Source organism: Euprymna scolopes, chromosome 22 (assembly GCF_053919585.1).
Source record: "Euprymna scolopes isolate OS-2025 chromosome 22, ASM5391958v1, whole genome shotgun sequence".
NCBI lineage: Eukaryota > Metazoa > Mollusca > Cephalopoda > Sepiida > Sepiolidae > Euprymna > Euprymna scolopes.
Genome location: NC_136503.1, coordinates 10,682,620 through 10,709,619, shown reverse-complemented (window position 1 = coordinate 10,709,619; position 27,000 = coordinate 10,682,620). Strand labels below are relative to the sequence as shown.

At 35.3% G+C, this 27,000-nt stretch overlaps 1 protein-coding gene across 11 annotated transcripts in view; it reads right to left on the bottom strand.

Moving 5' to 3' along the window:
- The window catches only part of LOC145243887 (uncharacterized), a 1,140,095-nt gene that overhangs the window by 592,943 nt on the left and 520,152 nt on the right, over positions 1-27,000 (bottom strand). For all 11 annotated transcript variants that reach the window (XM_080106980.1, XM_080106982.1, XM_080106985.1 and 8 more), the window contains exon 2: positions 12,610-12,673. In XM_080106980.1, the coding sequence (XP_079963106.1) occupies positions 12,610-12,673 (64 nt within the window). The remainder of the gene's footprint in view (positions 1-12,609; positions 12,674-27,000) is intronic.

The window sequence follows — 27,000 nt, the reverse complement described above, 5'->3', positions numbered from 1 at the left end:
TGGCTACATAATCTACAGGATGCTTGTTAAAGCATCCTATAGATTATGTAGCCAGATTATGTATAATTATATGCTGTTCAAAATTTAATCTTCTTTGGAGGTCATTAGAACAAAGTCCACCTTTGAGACCCACATTACATATCCAACGTTTCCAAATTCATGGAGTCCAATAAAAAAAAAAAAAAGAAAGAAATATATTTTTTATCAAAAGCAACTTGACATTTCATTTCACTACAGCTAAGAAGTACTTCTGAATATTTTTTTAGATGAAGAGTGGGGGCACACACAAGAGGATCTAAACCTCCTATTAAGAAACGTGCATGGGGTAAATTCAAGAAACTTTATACTAAAACTGGGCAGTATAAGATGTGTGCAGAACAAAAGACTTTGTTGGTGTGGTCACAATTAAAAGAACATATGAGTGCTTGAGTTAGCAGATGTAGACCAGTTGAGGTATAAGAATCAGTTTGAAGGAGAAAGCCAAGAGATGCATGGGAGAAAGTGATAAGGATGGATTTGAGAGGGAAATAAATAAAAACTTAGCGATAAATTATTTTGGATGGCAATTTATAAAAGCAGTCCAGCATGTGCCAGCATTTAAAGTAGACGTTAAACAGATGATAATGATAATGATGATGATGACTATGTTTCTTTCATAAAGTTTAGTCACCAAGTGCACTTAAATGCCCTCTATATGAGCATGACAAAACCAACCAATCAAAACACTTTGTGTCAATGTGATGGCAGATAGATTTAAGGAGAAAAAAAAAAAAGGAAATTTTTTTGGGGGGGGGAGTAAAATGAGTTCTTACTGTGAATGTTTTACAAGAAACCAGAGATTAAAGCTCAGTAGTGCATGTTCCACCTAAAAAACGATAGAGTAGAAAAAGACTTTCAACATCTTTTCTGTGAGAATGGGACTGCAAACAAGATAAGAAGCCATCCTTACTAGATTTCACAGTTGATTATTAGCTTTTTATTAGGGTTTGGAGTGGTGTGGTTTCTATGTTCAAGAAAAACGTTGTAATTGATTTCCTTTAATTTAGTCATTGTAGGTAAACCCCTTCATTTGTTATCGTCGTAAGTAGATTATTTTCATTTAAAATTACGTCTTTACGTGAGTAATTATATCTTTGCATAAAATCTGTTTTCTTTTATAAAAGTAATTATGCTATCTCCAAAAGATCCTGCACGCCTCTTGCTTATAACGCAGGTGCTTGATTGTATATGGCTCTCTTTTGTAAATGAAGAAACTTGTCATTTTCGAAATACCTTATTTATCGAAAGATAGGATGTACTCCATATCTGCATTTAATTATGTTCCCACCAATCGCTGTGGAGACGAGTGGAGCGATAGACAGCAGTACGTCTGATTTCCTCAATACCCTTAGTCTGTTAATGATGCAACACACCAGGGACTTGAATTGTGAATTTACTTGACTTTACGAGCACCTCTCCATTGCCATTAACACCTTGAGACTGCTCTCAGCCTGCCAAATCAGCAGGTCATTCGCTGAAACTTCCTTATATTTGCATATTATTTTTGAATAAAGGATATTTTATTAATTACTATCAGACCACCTGGTATATATATATATTATTCCTTATTGGAATTTTTTTTTAATTTTTTAGATGAGCATTGTATGTTAATTTTATTTTATTTCGGACTACTAGTCTCATCTTATCTTTTTTATTTGGGTGCACAACGTTTCGGCCAACTTCCTCTGGCCTTCGTCAGGTGGTAACCGCGACGGATAGGAACTTCGAATCTCCTAACAGCATTCTCAGCCATCACTGTCATCCGTAGTTGTTGTCGTCTCACCACATTTTTGACCAATTACCTCTGGCACGCTTTGGGTGGGATTGAAACCGCTATCTTCAGACAATGTTTATCTGGAACCGTAGAGATTCAACGTCTCTATCAACTGCGCCACGGGCCCCGAAGGGCGATCAAGGTTGGATTCTTTGATCTTATAAATCCATATTTATTTATTATCTGATCTTCCATAGTCGGGTCCGTACCGATTGGTATATATATATATTATTCCTTATTGGAATTTTTTTTTTATTTTTTAGATGAGCATTGTATGTTAATTTTATTTTATTTCGGACTACTAGTCTCATCTTATCTTTTTTATTTGGTGCACAACGTTTCGGCCAACTTCCTCTGGCCTTCGTCAGGTGGTAACCGCGACGGATAGGAACTTCGAATCTCCTAACAGCATTCTCAGCCATCACTGTCATCCGTAGTTGTTGTCGTCTCACCACATTTTTGACCAATTACCTCTGGCACGCTTTGGGTGGGATTGAAACCGCTATCTTCAGACAATGTTTATCTGGAACCGTAGAGATTCAACGTCTCTTCTTCGGGGCCCGTGGCGCAGTTGATAGAGACGTTGAATCTCTACGGTTCCAATAATAAAAAATAATAAAATATCCTTATATTTACATATTATTTTTGAATAAAGGATATTTTATTAATTACTATCAGACCACCTGGTGTTGCCGTATCGTACCATATGTTTGAATATGATATTTTAAACCATGCAAATTTTGTATGTATTATTATAGAACCAATTCTCTACTGATCATTATATTCTACCCAATATATAGTAGTAACTGTTCAGCATAGCTCTGTTGTAAAATATGCTTAAATATAATATTTTAATTTATGTCAATTTCGTATTTATTATTATAGAGCCAATACTCTATTCATTATTATATTGTACCCAATATATAGCAGTGATTTCAAAAGTAAAAAAAAAAAATGACTTGGGTGCCATCAGCTAGAATCGAAACCAAAACATGTAGTTTTCCAGCCTTATCAATTATCGCCTGATCTAAGGCAATATGCATATAATAACTTAAAAAAAAATGTTGATAAAGATATCAATGTATATTTGCGCATGTGTAGAAATAACATATTTAGATGTACTTATGCCTGCTATTCTTCATTTTTTTTTTTCAATTTTGATTATTTGTACGGGTTAACAACCAAATCAATTTTATTCCACAGGTCTAAATCTCGCATATATATATCAAGTTTATATCTATAGACCAAAAAAAATGACAGAGTAGTTTAGTACAGACTGTTTTTCACACAGACATGGCCACTTATATATATATATTGTTTGATTGAGTAATGTAAAGGCAAATAATATATATATATATATATACTAGCAAAAGTACCCGTCGTTGACTGGGTTCAAAAACAGCCTACAGAAAATGGACTCTGATTTATGAAAGTATGATAGGTTATGAAAAGGAAGGGTTGTAAAGAGATGATTTCTTTATCTTTTTATTTGATTTTATTTTAAAAAATAATCTTCCACTGCTGGTAGTAAATATATATATATTATATATATATATCTAATATAATAAATATTTACTGATTTAAAGTGCCAGTAAAACTAAAATCTATAGATCACCACCTCACAATTGTTTTATGTTTGAGAAAATATTTGTATATTTGTGTTTTTATGAAATGACCTTTTAAACGTAATTAAAATCTTAGAATTCCACAATGAACCTAACAATTTCCAACGGAAACTACACAAAATCGTTAGAAACATAAACAACTCTAATAAAATCTTTGTGCGTGTGTGTGAGTAAAATACAACGAACAGTGTATATCCGCTCCTGAGTATAGGTACAAGCGTATGTTTGCTTCTAGTGTGCGTGTGTGTGTGTGCGTGTGGATTGAAAGACACCGGTCAGTACTCAATGGCCATAAGGATGGTTTTAATTTACGGACCGCAAGACAAAAATACTAAATTCTCAAGTACCTTATGCCATAAAAACCAAAAGATGGGATAGATAAACTTAAAAAAGGGAATATAATAAAAAAAAAAGGAAATAAAAAGATGTTTATTGCCTTCAAAGACCTCACTTGTCCTCTCCCCGCTCATAACCCCCACCCATGTTACATTCTAACTGTGTAAACGAAATAAGAAAATGTTTTTGTTTGAAATATCAATTCTCGACAATAATTCTTGGCCTGAAGACGTAATCCCCCAATGCGGGTGATTACAGAAACATGTATGCACATATGTAGCGATCAATGTTTGTATAAATAAATTTAATATATATATATATATATATATATATATATATATATATATATATATAGTAAGTTATAAAAATATATATGGCAATTAAGCTATACAGAATATTCTGCATTTCTGACGAACTCTAGCATGGATGAAACATGGAATATTCTGTGTAGCTTAATTGTTTAATTGCCATATATATTTTTATAACTTACTACCTAGTTCTACGTCTGTATTGAGCACTGTTGAAGTAAATACTTAAAGTTTACGCATAAAACAATACTTTTGTATATAAACCAATTTTAAACTATCAGCAATTGGTTTATTTAGTCCCAGACGATCACTTAATGTTTTGTAGCTTATTTATGGATTACAAATTTTTAGTTAATCAATGCTAGGTGGGTCACTTAGTCGAAAGAATATGATGTCGAAAGATCAGAACCATGTAATGAACAAAAATTTGCTACGTTACAGACAATGTGGCCTGTTGTATCTCTGTCCTATAATTTCAGTATGCTCAACATATTGTACACTAAATAGAAATAATCTTGAAATGATGACCAAAGTAGTTTCTACTTGGAAACTAATGTAAAGAAAATACTGAAGTGAGCAAAAGAAAATTCCACTCAGCTTAGGGATAGGCAAGAAAATGGATCACATCATGTTCGTGAGAATTTAAAGGCAAGACTCATCTGACTGAATAATAACACGATTTATGAAATATCAAATTGATTTTGGTCAAAAGAATATTTTCGCACAAGCAAAGATGAAGCAGATGCATAAAACTCGATAATCTTTACTGGCTATTGCAGAGGATAATAAAAAACAAATTGTAACGGAAAGAAATGGAAAAGGGACTACTTCACGGTAAGAGTGTTTGGAGATACACCGCAACTACAGATGTTAGCAAACTAATCTTAATTTTGTTTTAAACAAGGTCACATGTGAACTATAGTGTTCCCACAGGCGACTGGGGATTGCCTGTGTATTTAGCTGAGGAGTGTAATATATGTAAAGACATCTGGTGCTACCAGATCAGACTGTCTGAAGATACTGGCTTCCTGACCAAAACCACACCAAACATTACAGGCGACTGGGGATTGCCTGTGAATTTAATATTCCTTTGACATTTTCTCGTCTGGAGGAAGCCAGTTCAACCCGGCTAATATGAATGCAGTATAAAAAATAAACAGTGTTCGTTGGATGATGGTAAACAAAGAATAAAAGTGCATCAATAAAATCATTAAATACACATGAAGTGTTTATATTCCAACAAAAACAAAAAATAAATAAAAAAAATGTTTTAAGAATTTTTCTGGTTGAGAATTGTGACATACTTTCGGTTACAGACGCAATATGTCGGCTATAGTACAAAATCTATAAGAACGCATATTGATATAAGAAAACGTAAATATCTGAATAAAATATTTCAAAGTACGGTACTATTGCAAACACAAATTGATTTAAAACAGTCTTGGAAATCTGCTTGAAAACTTTATACATTCACCAAAATATTGATCATACATTGTCCTCCATTTTTGATTAGTGCATTTGATTTACTGTGAATAAATGCCTGGTTGTTGCTCATACGCAAATAAACATTGGTATAACCCTCTGATTTTGTGTAGAATATAGGGTTTGGTGGCAAACAAAATAGAATAAAGAAAAAAAAAAAACAATGGCTGTTGCATCTAATTATATTATGGTGGATCTCCCGAATTAATGCGATTTCTTTTTATGTCATATGCAAATAACATGATGTCGGTTTGAATAAAAAACATGTTTATCAGAGATTTGGCTGATTTGGAGTAGTCACTTCGACAGCAGCATGTCGAATTGAACCCCGAAAATTGTTAGTTTAAATACAGAATAGTTAACAATCCATTTGGGAAAGTGCAGAATAGTTAACACTTGATTATTGTGGAGCTTACATGGATACAAACAACAATCAAGATAAACAATCAGACACAGCATTATCTAATCATCACGAAGCTATAGTTCTATTGCCTTTAATTGCCTTTCTCAAACCGGCTTTATGTTTGCATTAGTCTGCAAATATGAGACGGAATGTAGATATCACACTGGCGACATAAGTGCAAATAACTACTGTTAAACCTGTAATATGTATTTTATTGTGTTAAACCTATAAGGTATATTTATACTGTTAAAACTGTAACACATATTTTATAGTTTTAAACCAGTAACATGTATTATATAGTGTTAGAGATTTAACATTATAATGTTCAAATTTATACTAAAAAGACACGTTTCAGGTTTTACACTATGAAATACATGTTACAGGTCTGACAATATAGAATACCTGTGACAGGTTAACCACTATAAATTATATGTTACAGTTTAACACTAAAATACATGTTACATGTTTAACACTATAAAACACAGGTGGCAGGTGTAACATTAAAATACACGTTACATTGTTAACAATATAAATACATGTTACTAGTTTAACAGTATAAAATACACGTTACTGGTTTAACATTATAAAATATATGTTACAAGTTTTACAACTATAAAATTCATGTTACTCTTTTAACACAATAAAGTACATGTTAAGGGTTCAACATTATTAAATACATGTTACACATTTCACACTACAAAATACACGATACAGGTTTTACAAATATAAAATAAATGTTGCTGGTTTAACACTATAAAAGATATGTTACAGGTTTGACAAAGAATACACGTTACAGGTTTAACACTATAAAATAAATGTTACTGGTTTAACACTTTTAAAAAATATGTTACAAATTTAACACTATAAAGTACATATTACTGTTTTAACGTAATAAAATGTATGTTACATGTTTAACACAATAAAATGCATGTTACAAATTTTACACTATAAAATTCAACAGGAACATGAATTTTATAGTGTTAAGCATGTAACATACATTTTATTATGTCAAACAGTAACATATATTTTATAGTGTTAAATCAGTAATGTGTGTTTTATAGTGAAAAACTTATGTGTATTCTATACTGTCATACCTGTAACGTGTATTTCATAGTGTTAAACCAGTAACATTTATTTTATAATGTGTATTTTGTAGTGTTAAAACAGTTACATAAATTTTATAGTGTAACTTGTTTTATAGTGTTAAATATGAAACATGTATTATATAGTGTCAAACCTGTAACGTGTATTATATAGTGTCAAACCTGTAACGTGTATTTTATAGGGTGAAAACTTTAATGTGCATTTTATAATGTTAAACCCGTTACATTTAATTTATAGCATTCAATCCTGTAAAGCAAATATTAATAAAAATCTATCAAGACTCATAGAAATAAATCTCAACCCTAGAATCACGATTAATCGTAAAAAAAAAAATGCATGAAAAACAAGACAACAAGCAGGTGTGACAATGCGTCACACTTGCACATCAAATTTTAGAATAAAAATAACTAGTTGTGATGTTGCCAAAAAATACATCCCGTAAATTTTCATTGAGAAAATAATTGTGTAGAATATTTTAGCGTGTTTTCTCATGTTAATCAACTCCAGCTCCATACCAAAAGTGTAAATCTACTTATGGACGAGTCTATGTAAAATTCTTCATTGTAAACCTTTAAAAAACTCAACTTAAGGCCTAGATTGATTTATGCGTGAAAAAAAATATGGTACCTATTGTGATAATATTGTACACTTGTTTGGACACATGAAAACAACCTGATTAAATTTATTACATATTACATATTAAATTTATTAAATATTACATATCACATATTTGGACACATGAAAACAACCTGATTAAATTTATTACATACCATAATTTTTTCACCATTGCTAAAATTCAGAAAGACGCTATTTTTCTGCTATGCCAGTAAGTAGAAATTATGTCAACTAGTATGAATTTCGATGAGAGTTACATAGAGTACATGTCATGATAACCTGGCAGCAAACGGAAATAGACCTAGTGCAACTAGTGTGATTGAGGTGACTTTCAAAGTTTAGGTCCCTAGTCAAAACGCAATGAAAATGCAGGTGTTGAATGATATGATATGAAAATGACATCACCTGTTCGAAGAACAAAAAGCTTCTAGTCAATCGGAGTTGGGAAGCAAGACAGGTGACATGTGGCGGACTATGTAGAGAGAATCTAAGTGAATGCTGCCTCGAGACTCTATTCGTGCATTGCCATTTTACAACTAAGTTAGAAAAAGAAGTTAAAAAGTAATTCGAATTGGATATTGGTCTCTCCTCCCATGAACGGCCTTTTTCCAAATAAAACCTTTGAAAAGTCAGCAAAAGTCTCCATTATGTTTCCATGCATGAGTAAATTCGTCTAAAGTTAAACAGAAGATAAACAGCCATGAGAAGATCAACGACCAATGCATGGAAAAGTGACGATCAGAAAATAAAGACCAGCACGTATGTAAACAGACTTTGTCTTGTTGATCGCTCACAGGCAAAAACGCACATGTGCAAAACTGCGCATACATAAAAGACTATGCATAAACTATTCTGTGTAACGTTTAAAATATTAAATTATTACATATTCATCAAAATCATTTCTGCTCCTTCAACTTTAGCACAATGTTAACCCCCTCATCAAAAATAGCCTCAATCTTACAAGTTTGAGATATTGAAAATACAATTTGATCCTAGTAACAAAACTCACAAGAGAGAAGTGGGAATTTTTTAGGAAACAATTTTAGACTTCTGATCAATCATTTTTACATCCTCACAGATCAAATTACACATTTTTTTTAATTGAAAAGCAAATCTGGTATACCAAATTTTCATCAAATAATTAAATGCTAAGTAACGTATATTTCAGTGTATATATTATTAGCATTGTAACAAACAGGATAACTGGTAATTTAATCCTGAATCTTTTGATTTGGTAAATGCCGGGTAGCCCATTTTTAAAGTAACTCAATTTCTCAGTTATGAATGTAAACTTGATCCTAGCAACCAAACTCACAACATAGGAATAGTAATTTCTAGATCTGTGCAGATGGCCAAATTGCATTATGGGATTATCTTTTGTAGCAAAAGAGACTTTCCAATATAAATAAAATGACTATTTTAGCATCTACTGTGAGGCACTTGTTTCGGCACACGTGCTGCAATTCACCTAAACGACATATTTGGATGATTTATTTACAATTGGTAAAATTCAGAAATGAATTTTTTTTGTTTACTATAACAATCATTAGCTCTGCTTTACTTTGTGTACATTGAGCTACTACAAGTGTAATTGAGTGATGTCTGATACAGTCCCATGCTAAACAGTTTCTTTTAAGATAACTGGAGTACTGAATATACACTTGGACCAAGGAACTAAACTCATGAGATAAGGATAGTAATTTTGCATCTGTGAATATGATCCAAATTGGGAGATAAACTTTTGTTATAAAAGAGAATTTCCAACAGAATGAAAATTACTTAATACTTAATATTGTGGTAACACCATAGATTTAGAGTTATTACTTACCGTGATTTATTTACCATTGCTGAAATTCAGAAAATAATTATTCTTCTGCCATAACATAATTATGTGTAACTCTTTGTTTTTAGTGCATTCACTGTTGTATTTGTTTTCATACATGAACTCATTGTGTATGATGTAATGGATATGGATAAATCCGGGTTCTTCCCCCTTAAAAGAATATGATTGGCTAGTTAAGCCATAAACACCAACTTGTAGAGCCGTCTGCAAGAGACGTCAAAAGATATGCCATTAGCCTCATGCTAAAAAATACCAGCTGCAACCACGAACACTCATTCAGTAAAGCGACTTACAAGATTATTACTCAACTACTGTAGCCAAAATCATTCAGCTACTTCAAACGAATATATCCCTTTTGCGAGACATATCAGTATTTGATTTGTAGTCTGCTATTATCATATTTTTTTTTTTATACAAATAGCTCCAAACAAGGTTTGAAGATACTTGATGTAAAGATTATTATCACAAAGACAGGAGATGCCTATTGGCTTTAGTCTTGAAAAAAAAAACAGGAATGTATTTAGGACGAAAACAGTCAGCAGAAAGAGAATTCCATAATCCTGTAGTTCTTGGAAATAAGCTGCTGAAGATAAGATATCAAAACAGTGAATTGATGAAGAGCACTAGACCAACAAGTCAAACGAGCTGCAACAAAGGAAGCAGGGAATAGATCATACAACTTTGAAGAACACATATCATAATTTTATTTACAGAAAAGACTGAGACTAGCAATATCAATATTTTTAATTGAAGAATAGTTCATTTATGACAGAATTTTTTTTTACTATCTCCTGCCAATCGCAATGAGAGAGAAAACATTACCTCACACCTCCTCTGCTAAGACATGCTGGAAGACGCACACCGTTCTGCCAAACTCATTCATGTAAAACGTCCAAAGGAACACACTTGAATAAAGGCTGACAACTGCCACTAGTGTAAAAAAAATAAATCTGTTCTAAGAAAAAAACGTTTTAAAATTTGGGTTTGAATCTCTGTATCTCGAATCATAGACCTCAGGTTTAATTACAGATACGAGGGGCGTGCAATAAGTAATGTCCCTGACCCACTTCCCATAGCAGTAGAGCAACGAAACTTGGCACAGTTATTAGTCTTTCTCTACATAGGAACCACCCAGAGTTATGCATTTCTCCCATCGTTTGATGCAGCTCTGGAGACCGTTTTTGTAGAACACCCCAGGTCAGTCCTCCAACCACGACGTGACTTCAGAAATCAAGGCTGCATCATCTGGGAAACGTTTTCCTTTCAAAAACAACTTCATGGCTGGAAAGAGATGAAAGTCAGAGAGTGCAAGGTCAGGAGAGTAGGGAGGATGGCGAAGGATTTCATAACCACACGCCCATGCTTCTGATCTGGCGAAATGCGAGTTGTGGACCGGAGCGTTGTCCTGCAGGAGGAGGGTACCTTTGCTGATCTTACTCGCCTCTTGATTTTGATAGCTTCCCTTAATTTCCTCGAAAGTGAAACATAATAGGCTCCTGTAATTGTGGTACCCTTTGCCAGAAAATCTGTCATCACTACTCTGTCCTGGTCCCAGAAGACTGTGAGCATGACCTAGCCAGCGGAGGGCTGCACTCTTGCCTTCTTTGGAGGTGGTGACTCCAAGTGTTTCCACTGCATTGACTGGGCTTTGGTCTCTGGATCATAGTGATGGAGCCAGGTTTCATCCTGTGTAATCATTCTTTTGAAAAACTTTGACTCATCTTCCTGGCACATCTCCAAATTCATCCTTGAGTACTCAACACGTTCGCTTTTGGAATGGTGTGAGCAATCTGGGAATCCATCTGGCAGACACCTTATGCATATGCAAATGGTCATGAATGATAGTTTCCACAGACCCTGTACTAATCTTGACATCTTGGGTTATTTGGCGAATAGTTAATGCGCCGATCTTCCAAAATGGCAGCCTCAACTTGATGGACAGATGCCTCATCAATGGCAGAAGGGGGGGGGGCGACCAGGTCTGGGAGCTGTTTCCACAGACTTCCGGTCATGTGTGAATTCACGATGCCAGCGTTTTACAAGGTCATATGATGGGGGCATTATCACCATAAGTTTCTTTCATTTCATCAAAAGTCTCCTGTGGTGTGTATCCTTTCAAATACAAAAACTGGATCACTGCTCGACATTCAACAGGCTCCATTTCACACCTGACTCAGTTCAAACACCTGTAAAACAGAAACCACAATTCAGAGCTGTAATTTGCCACATAACCCGTAGAGATATAAATCATTGCACATGCAAAATTTCAGCTAGATCAGACAACTGGAAGTGAGCCAGGGGCATTACTTATTGCACGCCCCTCGTATGACCACATTATGTGTTGAAAATGTGTCGTCACTGATCGTTAATCAAATTAATGATTTTTTTACTTCATGTGGAAAATGTTAATCTCATTATATTATTTTTATTATAATAATATATATTATTAGCATTAGCAGTATATTATTATATAATATACATTATATCTATTACTATATTATAATATATATTTTAGTATTATTACTATTATTATATAACATACATTATATTATATTTATTACTAAAATATATTACAATAATATATTATTATTAAACTTGATGGAGCAGTTATTACATTAGAACTCCTTTAAATGTAACAGGTACATTATTAGTAATCCCATTTCTACTAACCTTTTTCTCCACAACGACTAGGTTCCACTCCAAATTTTGGTAATTTGAGCCTGAGCTGGTAACTGAGAAAGAAGATGGTCTTTGTGGAGTGAAAGGGTTTTATGGAGTTAAGGCTACTAATAATGCACATGTTCAATGGCTTTGGTTACAAGAAACGATCATTACATATCACACTTAAGCGTAAATAACTCACACTCCTTTCGAAAATGTATAAAATTGAAATACAACACACATTATTTATTCTGGAAAACACAGTAAATTCAAAGCTGCTGATATGGATTTCCAATATTAGAAGCAACGTTCCACGGACGAAATATCAGCCAAGTTGGAGTCGGAAATCTGTTTTGGTCAGTAGACAGCAGAAATCAATCGCAGCAATTGTGAGGCAAATAGCAAAAGTGAATACTCACGTCGAAATATGGAAACTTTGGACCTTTTCCACGTCGAGGTGATAATGGTTGAATTTCATAATAACTGAAAAAAAAAAAAAAAGAAAAGAGTTTTTATTCAATAAGTTTTGAACTTCAACGCTGTATTCATTTTATTTAATAAGTTCGGAACTTCAACGCTGTTTTCATACAAAGAAATACATTTTTTTTCGTTCAAGGAAGAAAAAGAAAATGCTACTCAATCCAATTTTTTTCTATAAAAAAAAAAAAAATTCCGAATCCATTTTGCAAAGTGAATATGGCAAATAAATTGTAATGAAATTAGATGATTGCCAAGTGAACACGAGCACACAAGGATCATAATTGGCTAATGAAAGGAAAATCAGTCTTTAAAGAATATAACCGCATTGTTGAACCAAATCAAATGCATGTCTTCTTGTTGAACGACAAATGGAATAAAAGAAGTCTTTAATGGAACCAAATCATTGAAATCACATCGAAATTATAAAAAACAAACTTTTTTTAAGATTAAAAAATAAATTGTATCCATCAGTTAGAATATAGCAAAATTAGAAGTTGGTGTGTAAAAATAATGTTACAAACGGTAATCTTTAGCATAAGGTTTTACATAGTGGAAAATTCCATCAAAGTTAAAGACTATAAATAAATATCATGATAAAAACTAGAAGTTATGATTATGTTCTAAGATATGACAACATCGGAAGAAGTACGTAGCAGAGAAGTGAGACTGAGTCTGTCTTTTGGGTTCACAACGTCAAAATGATTAGATGTCTTTTTTAAAAATCTACCCTTTCTACGAATGGTGAATTTCAAATTATGGTTGTTGGGATTATTGTAACTTAACTCGCTGCGCATTGTTGTAAATTACAAAAAAAAAAAAAAATAATAATAATAAAGTGAACAAAATCCCAGAGTAAAATAATGGTGTTATTTGTTTTGTTTGTTTTTTTTTGTTTTGTTTTTTTCAATTTTTTGCATTATTGCACCTACCAGAAAAAAATCTTTTGTTACAGTATGAAAATAAAGGACACCCCATAATATGTTACAGTAGGAAGAGCAGGGCCTGGTAAATCTTTAGCTAATTAATTGGATTAATTAATAATTGCTAACGAAAAAGTGTCTTTTTGAAAAAGAAATGTTACTTTTCAGTAAAAAGTATTATTTTTTTTAGAAATTTTTAATGGAGATCAGAAAGTGAACATCATTTTTATTTTGACCAGCTTCTTAACACTCGCTTCTTCTTTAATTTGACTTTTGGTCCTACATTCAATGAGTAATGTTTCTGACAAAATGAGAAATTATTGTTATTTTCTGTGTTGGCTGTTATTTTCAGTAAATGGTATGTGGATATTTTCAATGCCCTCACAATATTCATCATCGTTAACTGTCAATCTTCCTATTTTATTAACTTATATACTAAATTGTCTCGATATGTGGTGGCTGATTAGTAAAAAAAAAATAAATAAATAAACATGCCAAAAACTATATGGTCCCGCAACTGCCTTTGTCATGTTTTTGTGGCAGGACTGGAAAGAGTCACGTGGTTAACCTTATAGCTGATTACCTCAAGCTAACACTTTTTCTCAAGGATATGGAACATCCAGCTGTTCTTGTTGCAGCTTCCACTGATACTGCATCCAGTAAAATAAACAGCACCACACTTCACACAGCTTTTCATCTTCCTATTTTTCATGGCAGATCAAGAAAGACCTTTTTTGATAAAACTCTAAATGATCTACGTACAAAGTACAAAAATTTGAAGGTTCTTATCAGTGATGAAATCTTCGTGACTGCCTATGAACGCTAGCTGAGAGTTTATTATTTAAACTCCTCAGCCTAACATTCACAGGTAACAAACATGCATTGGAATAAATACATAGTCAATTTGGATTGTAAAACAAATTCAAAATGTCATTTTCTTATTTACTTGTCTCCTCACGAGGGGATAGTTAGATAAAGGTCGGATCTTCATTCATGTATCGAAGGCACTTAAAAAAAAAATTACTTGCCTCCTTACTAGTTTGTAACCTTATATTGTAAATCAATCGCATATATAAATGTCCAATTTACGAATCTATCGATATAATTATAAAACTCAAATGACCTTGTAACGGGTGTTGTAACCCTCCCATCCGTTTTACAACTTCCGATTGCGCATGCGTACATAAACATAAACCCATAACAGCGTAAACAAATAAACACAAATCGCTACTTTTGCAGAATTTGACCTGCACACTGAAATATTAACATTATTATTTAGAAATTATTATTTAACATGAGAAGGATGAGGGTGTTTTGCAACTATTCTGTATTACATCTATACTGTCGCAATTTTCTTACAAATAAATCAACTTTGATCCATTAACAATCATAAGAGTATTTACAACGGCGATTTACCCACCACCTTCCTTTTTTTTTTTTTTAAATTTATTCTCCATTTTTTTAATACACCTTTCTTAAAAACATTTATATATTTTCTTCTACCAACATAAATAAATAACCGCAAAAACGTGTTTTTTTATATTGCATTACAAATAAATAATCAACGCAACAATAAAACGTATTGTTTTACTGTGTACATTATCAGCCTCCAAATTTTTTTGTTTTTCGCTTTTAAATTATCCAAATAAACAATGGTTAATACTTATTGTTTTTTTTTTTTTTTACATCGTTCTTTTTCTTTTTTTTTTAATATTTTCACCCCAAACAAGGCGCATTGCCACTTTGGTGTAGGGGGCTACTATCAGGGGCAGCAACTACTGGGGCACTATGTTGGGATTTGGGCAACAAGATGTCGGTTCACGTTGCACTTGAACTTCTGCATGTCAGTACAGTTAGGGAAGCAGGAACCTGGAATGGAATTCCAGAGTCTAGCGGTTCTGTGAAAGAAACTACTGGAGTAGAAAGATCTTTTACATCTAGGGATCTCTACTGTATGGGGGTGGGATTTAGCTGTTTGTCGGGTTTGTCGAGGGTGTCTACATCGTGGGGGCACAAGTGTCTGCAGTTCGTCAGAGCATCCACCATTAAAATACTTGTAGAACAGGCAGAGGGATGCAACGTTTCGTCGATGGGACAGAGGCTGAAGCTAAGATGCAAGTTCAGGACCTATCAGATTGGCGACTCTTTTTTTAACCTTGTCTAGGAGCGAGAGACTAGTAGCCGATGCACCAGCCCAAATGTGACAACAATACTCTATACATGGGCGAATGGTGGCCTTATAGAGGTACAAGATACTTTCAGGTGTCAGTAGTTTTCTAGCACAGTAGAGAGAGCCTACCTTTTTCGCAGCGGCCCTGGCAATGTTTTCAATATAATTGTTCCAACTCATGTTTCCTGTGAACGTTAGGCCAAGCAGTTTGAAAGATGTACTCTTAGACAGGGAGTCACTGGCCATTGCTATTGGTGGCAGAGAAGGTTTCTTGTAATTATTGAAGGAAACAAGTTTAGTCTTGGCAGCATTGAATGTGACCATCCATTTATGTTCCCATTCCACTACAGATTGGAGGTCATCCTCTAATGTTTTTGTCATTTCTTTAGATATGTGTTCATTTGTTTTCCTGTCATGCCTGTTATAGAGTGTAGTGTCATCAGTATATATACCCATCTCAGAGGCAGTTTTGTCGGGGAGGTCATTAATAAATATTAGGAACAATAGAGGCACTCCCGCATTTATATCACACTGTTTAGATGTATGACCGTTGAGGACAACCTGGATTTTTCTCTTATCTAAGAAAGATTTAATTATGTTAAGTATTCTGCCAGTGATGCCGTATGATTTAATTTTCCTGAGGAGACCCTTGTGCCATACCCTGTCAAAAGCCTTAGATATATCTAGAGCTACCGCTCTGTCCTCATCCGCTTTGTCCAGTGAATGGTATATACGTTCAGAGATTACAGTGAGGATGTCTGCTGTGGAACGGGCTTGTCTAAATCCATATTGTTTGTCAGTCAGAAGTTTAGCATCTGTAAGGTGCCGGACTAGAGCATGGTTAATTATGGTCTCAAATATTTTGGCGAGAAGTGGGAGGAGGCTAATGGGGCGATAATTTGATGGGTCAGTTCTTTCGACAGAATTCTTGAATATTGGTACCACAGAGGCAGTTTTCCAACAGCCCGGAAAGCATGATTCATTAAGGCATTTGTTGTAGAGTTTGGAGAGAACTAGAGCTACTTCGGCTGAGCACTTTTTTAATAGCACAGCTGGGATGAGATCAGGTCCACATGCTTTTGAAGTGTCAAGGTTTTTTATGATAGCGTGTACCTGAGCAGGAATGATTTTTAGATCGTCTAGCGTGGCATCTGTCCGCAAAGGAAAGTCAGGCAAGGGGTGGTCGGTAGGGTCCAGTGTGGAGTTCGAGGCAAACCGGCTGGCAAGCATATTAACCTTGTCACTTGCTGAGCAAACAACCTCATGATTGTTGGTTAGCGGGGGAATTGTTGATTGCCCATTATTTACTACACTGTTGTAGATTTTCCAGAAGTCACAAGTTCCTAATCGCTATTTATTTCTTAAGCTTCTAGCTTCTATATACTTCTCTTTGTTTGAATTTGACTTCTGTTGGTTAAATCTGTGGTATGCATGCTGCCTTTGAGCAATGGCAGTTGCGCAAGTCGAAGTAAACTATTGGGGAGAGTGGGGCTTGCTATAAAATTTCCGCATGGAAACATGTGCTTCCATTGCTGTTTTGAACCATTCAGTGGTCTCATTTGCGCACTGTTCAGCAGGAAGAGAAAAAATATTTCCCCATGGGGAATCTCTGATAAGATCTCTGATGGCTTCCCAGTCAGCCTTTTTATAATATCTCGTTGTTTTGAGCAATGGCTCTTCAGTTTTGGGTCTAGAATTGAGAGCGATTTCTACCATTATCACTGCATGGTCAGCATTCCCGAGTGGGCTGTCAGCATTTGTTGTACAATCCTCGGGAACCGTAGTCAGAAACAGATCTAAAAGTGATGCTTTTCTTCTTGCTGGTCAGGGAAACGGGTTGGAAACGTAACAATTTGTGATAGGGAGTGAGATATAGTGAAGCTATGAGTTGTGCTGCCCGCTGCATCTGTGTGAGTAGAGAATCCAAGCTAGTTTTTGTGGTGAACATTAAAGTCACCAAATACATGTACTTGTGCGCTAGTGTCGAGGGAGAGTGCTGTGTCTATGCTGTCAGAGACTTTGTTTATTATGGTGCAGTCCTGGGTCGAGGGAGAGCGGTAGCGAAAATAAAAGTAGCTAATGTTGTGTTGTATGTTTAGTCTAAAGCACATAAAGGCTTGATCGTCCGTTTCTAGGTTTGTTCCTCTAGTCAGGGGGAGGGTGTTACGAATGTAGACTCCAAGTCCGTGCATATGTCTGTCAGAGTCCTTACGGCAGAGTGGGAGATAGCCAAGCATGTTAAAGTAGTTAGAGGGGATGGAGGAGAGTAGGTTAGTCTCGCTTAGTGCTAAGATATCCGGGGTATTTGTTCGGAGAAATGCTTCAACATCAACTAAATTAGTTCTAATCCCACGGATGTTAGTGAATGCAAGCCTCAAGGGAGGAGGTAACTTGGATTTGTTTGTCCCTAGGCCTGGCTTAAGCTTATTTTTTTTATTGTACTGTCATCATGTTTTTAAAGAGTTTCAGTTAGGTGAGGGGGAGCTGAACAAGAGGTTATGCAGGGTATCAGACATACAACACAAGTAGACCATTAGCTGACCTTTCTTCAACTAGGATTGTGGCCTTGGGAAAGCCCATTGGGGATGAGTGCAGGGTCCCTTTCCATGCGTGACATGGCACTACAAACATCCCGATATTATACAACTGTTGATGGAGCAGCCGCTCTAAGCGCTACCAAAGAGTTAGGGCAGCTGTACTACCAGTCGGAAACAGCAGCCAGGAACTGTCAATCCGGTACCCTCAGCCCATCAGAAGAAGATCACCCCAATCTAATTGCACAGGCATGCGTGGTACTCAAGCACTCCCAAGTGCCCAGTTATGAGGGGTGGGATGTGTCGGGAGTGGGGGAACGGCATTCAATGCCCTAGACAAGAAACAAGATCTACCACTAAGTGTTTTGTCGATTCACTTGTGATAGTGTCTCTGCGCCTGACTAATAGGCAAAGAAGGAGTATGGAAGCCGGCGATAGACAGAGCCTATCTACTCCTTAAGCAATTTAGGTTTGCAGACCGGTAATTTGTTTGAGTCACCAGCTCTAGGAAGGTTGTCGTTCAAGACTGGAGAGGCCTCCCTCCCCTTTGGTTTAGTTTCAGACTTTTCCTTCTCCTAGACGGGTGATCTGGGAAGATCTACTGGGTCCATCAACCCTGAGAAAGTTTGCTCCACGCCTGGGTCCTACTCCAGGTATTTCTGCAACCCACAGGGTTAGTTTGTAGAGGTTATATATCTAATGAATAGTTACACTCCTCAAAGTGATTTAGGGGCATGCAGTGGAAGCGGTTTTGTGGGGAGGCTTGTTAGAAAAGCGTTAGTGCGGATTAGGGCTTTTACCTGAGGCTTTTCCAGTTTTTTTTTTAAATTTTATGTTAGTTTAGGTTCAGGATAACGTTATAGTTTGAGTAGATATTAGGAATTGAGCTAAGAAATTTAGCCTAGTCACTGTATATTTAGGTTTACGAAGGTTAAGGTGTAGGTGCAGTACACTCAGGGTGTAACTGGAGGTACATTTTAAGTTATGGCGTATTTCGTATGTATAATTAAGTAAATAGATATTTGGGCAAGTTTTCAGTAGGTGCAAATAGAAGTTGTGTCAGTGTTTCTCCTATTGAGCGGGAGATAATTTCAGTTTTCATTTAAGAGTCATAGAGAGTTTTGCATGACAGGGAGTATCAGATTTGGTTTAGTATTGTTTGTTGCAAAACCATCTAGGAAGAGGTAATTGTTATGTAATGAAGATCGATTTCCGCATTGTCTTAATTAGTTTTATTGACCTTGTTATTAAATATTTGACCCAATTGGTCATGAATGTTTGTTTAAAATAAATGAAAAAAGTTACATTTTATTTTCATTTTCTATTTAAAAAGCCATTCTTAACATAGGGAGAGTGTTTTTAACTAATCTGTACTTTCAACTAACAATTTCATTTAAAAAAGATATATCAAAATTTGAATTTAACTTTAAGTTTTATGGTATCTGTTTAGTGCACATTTACCTATAAGTATGGCAAACCACTTATAATTCAACGGCTCTAAGTTTTTTTTTCAAAAATAAACAATTATAAACAGAACGACTTATAGAAATCTATCTATATTCTTTTTCCATTTTAATATACTTTCATAAAAATGTTTCTGTTATGTCACAAAAAACTATTTTCTTTACGTCACAGGTGTCACACTCATACATTAATTCCATAGCTAATATAACATACTGACCCAATGGGTCACGGGTAGTCTAGTATATAATCAATATTTGTAAAATTGAGTCTACAAGAGTTACTTCCCTTGTACTGTTAACAAAAATCAGTGGTAGAACTGTTACCTATTTTGACCATTTAAACCCCTGGCCTGATATAAAGCAAACAACCAAATGACACATTTTATGATAAAGGATGCCTTATTTTTTTAGCATTCGGTTCCATTTAAAACTCCTATTTAGACACAAGTATGCATTTTAGAAGAACATAAAAATTAGCCCCCAAAAGTGTGTTTTTCACCCCTAAAATACTCGGGGGGGGGGGGTCAAACCCCAGAATATTCCCATGGTCAAATATTATGTTTTTAGATGTATATCCATGTGATCTTGCTTTTGGGTAATTTTCAGCAAAAGCAAGATCACATGTAACAAGTAAAACAGGAAATGGTCGTAAAAGATTCTGTCCTGAAAAGTGCTATTTCTGGCCATTTTGACCCCTTTTGACAACCTGGGGATGCAAGCAGAACTTTTATAAAAAAATTCGAGAATGCCACATTTCCTTCCTTGGGTAGTTGTAACTTCATGCAAAATGTCAGAAAAATGTAATGAGTAGTTACTGAGAATTTTGGGAACAAATGAATGGACAAGGGTGAATCCTAAGGTCCAAATCCGACTAAGTTGGTGGACCAATAAATTTACTTTATTAAGTTGATTTGTTTCACGGCATATCAACCTCAGTTATTTAACCCCTTTCACTGCAACTTTGGGGGAGAAAACTTGTCATTTCCAGACTGAATTTTGTATTGCTTTATTTATGGCATTTTTTATTTATAGAAATAACTTTGTCTTTTTTTATATACCAGAGGTGCAATGGATAACAGTGCTAAATAAAATTAGTTCTAAGTGACATGCTTTTAGGGGTTAAAGGTTCAATCTTCAGTATGAGTGATACTAAGAATACAGTTGCGATGGAACAAGAGAAAGCTATCCCATGGATTAAATGAAGGGTTCCGTTTGAAACTCTGTGCAGATTCCCGAGTCCAAGATAAAAATTCTAATGTTCGACAAGATGTACCTAAAGAAGGTTTGAAGTTTACATAGGCCGCAACATTGTGCGAATAATTTCCAAGGTGAGAAAAGAAGTTTGAATGATTCAAATAGAGTCGTCATGAGTTGCATCTTCGACTTAGTGTGGGTTGGGAACCCACGTGACTTATTTTTTGCTATTCCTTCTGATCCAGGGCAAGTTGGTTGATGGACACCAAATTGTTGAGAGATGTCCAATCAAAACAGATAGAATCACTGTTCTATATATAAAAAAAATGATGGAGTAAAATTACATTTCTGAACATATCAAGTGAGATTTGAAAAAAATAGGTAACATCTTTTGTATTATAATAAAATTTATATTTAAAAAAAATCATGGAAATCGCTCAAGACAAGGTATGAAGCCACTTGATGTAAGAAGCTAACAAAAACACGTCAAAGTAAAAAAAAACAAACTAGTCAACAATAGGTGTTAGATGGCCTAGAAAACAGTAATTCTTCCTCCTTTTTCAGAAACATCGTTCATGGAATGTGAGGACTAAGGAACAAACAATGGATTTATATCACCTGTTTCTTCTTGGATATTTTCTCGTAAAATTTATTTTGGAGTGTTATGCAAGAGTAAATACAAACCCATTTACTACTCACAGCCTCCATATTGTGAGGCATCTGAGCATGATATATACTCCTTTCCTCGTTCTCCTCCTTTTATCATCTTGCTTCCCATTTATCCTACATTATCACTTGTCACATCGCGTTCGGTCGGAAAAATGCATAGACACGCGCACATCATTATGGTTACTGATCAGGTTAAAATTGCAAAATTTTTATTCTTTTTAACTTCTGTCAGTGAAGTTTTAAGTCATGGCATCTCGTGAGATGCTGTTATAAAGAAGAAAGGCGAATAATTATCCATGGCCCGACTGCATGGATATAAAACAATTAGAATTCTACAGGAAATTGGTTTAGCCAGAGAAATGTTCTTTCAAGAAAGCGAATCAATGCGATCGTTGTGCTGTAAAATCAGAAAGTTCCAATTTTAACGTGGTTACAGGCTAAAACCATTTAGCATCTACAAGGTTTATGGGTGGTGTCTGTTGGTTTTGTTCTGTCAGAGAACAACAAGAAGGCATATTCTTAAGTTGTGACCATTCCATTTGCGAGGAAAGAAAAATGCTGTTTCAAATTTATGCGTGACTATCAAATAAATAAATCGTCCGGCATACGGACAGAACCTTTAATAGAGATGTGTGGACACACCAAAGAATAAAATGTATCGATATTACTAAAACATTATTTTGAATATAAAAGTGGCAGACTGACAACGAACAAACAAACTAAAAGACTGGCGTCTTGTAGAGATTTATGGATACATCTGAAATTGATTGTCAAAATATTTTTATAACACACACACACACACAAGCTTGAGTTTTTCATCGCACTTACACTGATATTAAAAACCTACATTTTCCATTTAAAAATTATCAAAACGAACTTGTTTACATACTCAGTCATGGATATGCAAGTAACTAAATAAAGGTTAACTAATTTGCATATTGTTTGAAAAACGAACTTTCATTGATTAATTACTCAGTTTTTGTGTGTGTTTTTGTTGAATGATTGGTTTCATTTAATTATTATGCTCAGTTCTATTTATGCATATTTTCTACATTGTGCATAGTTCGGTAGCATTTAGGATGAAAACGTTCAAGGTCATGCATATATATAACGAAACAGCTGTAATGAGAAAATTCACGGTGGAATAAAAGAAAGTTATGAAAAAACTGTAAGTTTTTGAGTTCTAGCAAAATTGTATACTATATATATATATATATATATATATATATATATATATATATATATAAGTGACCTTGTCTGTGTGTGTGTGCTAACGGGCTCAACCAAACTCCTCTCTGGATTTTTGGTCTACAAACTTGAAACTTGATGTATAGGGAGGTTAGACCTGTGGAACAAACTAGATTTGGATTTTAGCTGATAAAAGTAGCTACTAATGGTTCAAAATTGAAAAAGAAACATTGTGGATTTAGCTCATACAGTAACAGATAAGGCTGGAGAGATATATGATTTGGTTTCAATTCTAGCTGATGGCACACAAGTGATTTTTTTTTTAAATCATTACTCAGATTGATTTTAATTATTTAATAAAATATTTTATTCCATTTTTTTACAAAGGAGTCACCACTTATCAAGCCCAGAGGCCACTCGAGGATAAGGGTTAATGAGTGTATGGTAGTTCATGGGAATATATCGTAGTAATCGTTAGTAGTGACAATTTGGTAAATTGGATTTCTTAAGGGGACAGCTCATCAAGAACTTGTTCACGTTGGACTTGAAGACGACCATATTGTAGTTATTTATTGAGATTGTCGGACTAACTTCCTCATCTTGGTTGTTATAGTCACAACGATTCGGCCGTTTTGCCCTCCGGCCTTCATCAGGTGTTTTGTATCGAACTGGGGAACCGTTTGTTAGGAGTCTCGAACCCAACCCTTTAATATTATTACGGGGGTACCGCGTTCGGACTCCAGCTGTGCTCTGGAATATAGTTGATGATTCTCTGTTTTGAATGTTACTTTTCACTACCTTTGTTCAGGATTGAACTCCGCACCTTTGGGTAACTGTAAACTTTGATACAGCGTCTAGGACCACTCAGCCATATGTCACTAGGACACTGAATGAAGGCAGTGAAAAGTAACATTCAAAACAGAGAATCAGCAACTATGTCCCAGAGCCTAGCTGGAATCCGAACACCGTACCTCCATAATAATAATAAAGGGCTGGGTTCGAGACTCCTAACAAACGGTTCCCCAGTTCGATACAAAACACCTGATGAAGGCCGGAGGGCAAAACGGCCGAAACGTTGTGACTATAACAACCAAGATGAGGAAGTCAGTCCGACAATCTCAATAAATGAAAACACCTCATCTCAAAAATACAGACAATTACTATATTGTAGTTAGTTGGAAAATGAAACAGAGATCCACAGGCATGCAGTTCTAAGAAAGAAGCTTTGTTCCTGGAATTTACATTTAGGTTTAGACACATAAAGAATCAGGGAAAAAATTGAAGTGTTGCCATAGATGGTAGTGTCATCAGCGTAAATGTCTACAGATGATCTTAGAATGTGATTTGGGAAATCATTGATGTAAATCAGAAAGAGCGTTGGGCCCAGGATGTACCTCTGTGGGACTCCAGCATTAATATTGTGAGCTTCTGATTTCTGCCCATCAATCACTACTCTTATGAACCTATCAGAGAGAAATGATTTAATAATTGAGGACATTTCCAGCTATACCATAGCTGGAGATTTTATAGGGAAGACCTTTATGCAATACCCTATCAAAGGCTTTTGATATGTCAAGAGCAATTGCCCTAGAAAGGAAGCCTCCATTGAGAGATTCACTAATCCTATTAGATATAACTGTTAGCACATCTGCTGTAGATCTAGCAGAATGGAAACCATATTGCATGTCACTGAGGAGGTTATTTTTGCTGAGGTGGTTGACTACTTCTTTATTTAACACAGATTCCAGCAACTTACTGATGATGCACAAGAGACTTATTGGTCTGTATTGAGAGAGAGATGACTGATCAACTGAATGTTTAAATACGGGATACTGATGAGGTTTTCCAAGGGGTTGGGAAACAATTCTCCTTTAGACAATGCTTAAACAGCTTTGTAATTATGGGAGCAAGTTCTGGTTGAAGCTTTTTCAGCATTATGATTGGAATGCTGTAAGTGCCAGTTGCTTTACTGAAATCGAGGGTTTTGATTAGCTTGGCAACATTATGCCCAGATATTTGTATATTGCACAGTGTGTTTTCAGATACAGAAGGAAATATGGAGAGTTGGCGGTCCTGATTGTTGCAAAGTTTTTAGCAAATAGTTTGGCTTTGTCTGATGCTGATGATGACATCAGATCCATTGATAATAGTTGGGATAGAGCACACACTTCTATTCAGGACCCTGTTTGTTATTTGCCAAAACTGTTGGGAACCAAGCCGCTGCTCAGCTACTTTGGATTTGACAGATTGAACATACAACTCTCTCGTGTTCTTTATTACTCTTTTACAGTGGTTGCTTACAGTCCTGAAAGCGGCTTTAGTCTCAGTACATCTATTACTTTGGAAGCAATGGAAATAGTAATTTCTGTGCACAAAGGCAGCAGCACATTGCGAGCCTATCTTTGTTTTATTGTTATTTCTATGGCAAGTGCTCGTCTGAGCTCCAATCTCTGGTCCCCCCCTTGCCAATCTTTCTTGAGGAACACCCGTTTAGCTGAAACCACTGTCAATAATTTTCCCCACTCTTTGTCTATGCCTGAGTCAGAGTGTGGATTCTTTCTTGGAACTGCACACCTGTGGAACTCTCTGCCGCTTGCCTATTTTCCTCCTGACTTCAACTTGGATGTCTTCAGGTCCAACATAAACAAATTCCTGATGAACCGCCCTCTTAAGTAATGACACTTTATCAAATCTCCGATACTAACGATTACTACGATACTATCCCAGTGATTACTGTGCACACAATAACCCTTATCTCCAAGTGGCTTCTGGATGTTGATAAGTGGTGACCTCCATGTAAAAAAAAACCCCAAAAACATTCTGGAGAGAACCACAGTTGGCTGTTAGGTTTTGCTGGAATTTATCGGAGGATATGAAGCGGTCTATACCTACAATTAATTATTCTGTCAGGTCTGGTACTATAGAGGACACATTCTTTTTAAACATGGACTGCAGAGGTATATCTGATAGGAATGTACAGAAGCTATTGCGGTCAGCCATAGAGTATTGATATACTGTCTGATGGAGAGGTATATCAGAGGATTTATTAGTTTGTTTTTATCTTAAATGAGACACTTAAGTGGTCAGAAGATCCCAGTGGAAACAGAATGGAAGATCGACATAGCTCAGGGGAAGATCTAGGAGACTTGCATATTGACCGTCACTGTTGGGCACATGAGATGCCCCACCAAAAGCTACTGCATGGTCCAGAATCTATTCTTCAAATAGCAATACAGCAGTCCCTATACTTTACACCTGCTGATAAGATGGCCTTCTTAGTGGTTAATCCAATGTTTGAGTCCCTGACTATCAGGCGGATAATGTCAGCCCAGTAAAACGTTTACCTCCAGCACCCTTATTAGTAACATGGCTACAAGGATAGAAATAGAAACAGGCGTCTCCTCACTCAAAAATACTGCTGACCTAGTATACAGCTTTTTCTTCTCCCTTTGTCAGAAAAACCACCCATTCTAAACAAGGACTAAGGGACAAATTAGGAGTAGCGAGAAATACATTGTGTACTCTCCATAAAAAATGGTAATAATAAGTATTCTACATATAAATTCAATTGAAATGTTTAGGAGAAAGTCTGGCAATAGGTTTCTCTTTCACTAACTGAAATAATAAAGAAAGAATTCAGTTGGCAAAGTTTATGTATGTAATTCTTGAGCAACTCTGTTGTTTTCCTCGAGTCATTTCCGACTTGATCTGAATGGAAATTGTCTACCCCTTTTGCAAACATTCGACGATAGGTGGCGCTTTATTAGTATAAGTATTTGAAAAGTGAACTAAAAATAATAGCATCGGCAGCTTTTTTTTTTTTTTTTTCAAAAGAACGCATGGGCAGACATTGATTCAAAATTGGAGAATGCATTTATTTTGAGGAAAAGAGCAAGTGAATCGCAGAGAGAGAGAGAGAGAGAGAGAGAGAGAGAGAGAGAGAGAGAGAGAGAGAGAGAGAGAGGACCAAGTTGCCAATGTGCTTGATTAAATCGATTGGAATTTTTTTTTTTCTAAAGAACAAAAACTGAAAATGTCTGTATTTCACTGAATAGACAAAATCAAATAACGATTTGTCAGCATAAATACTCTTTAGGTCTAACTAAAACCCAACTTACTTATATATTAGAAGAAGAAGAAGAAGAAGAAGAAGAAGAAGAAGAAGAAGAAGAAAAGATAAAGCAGATGAAGA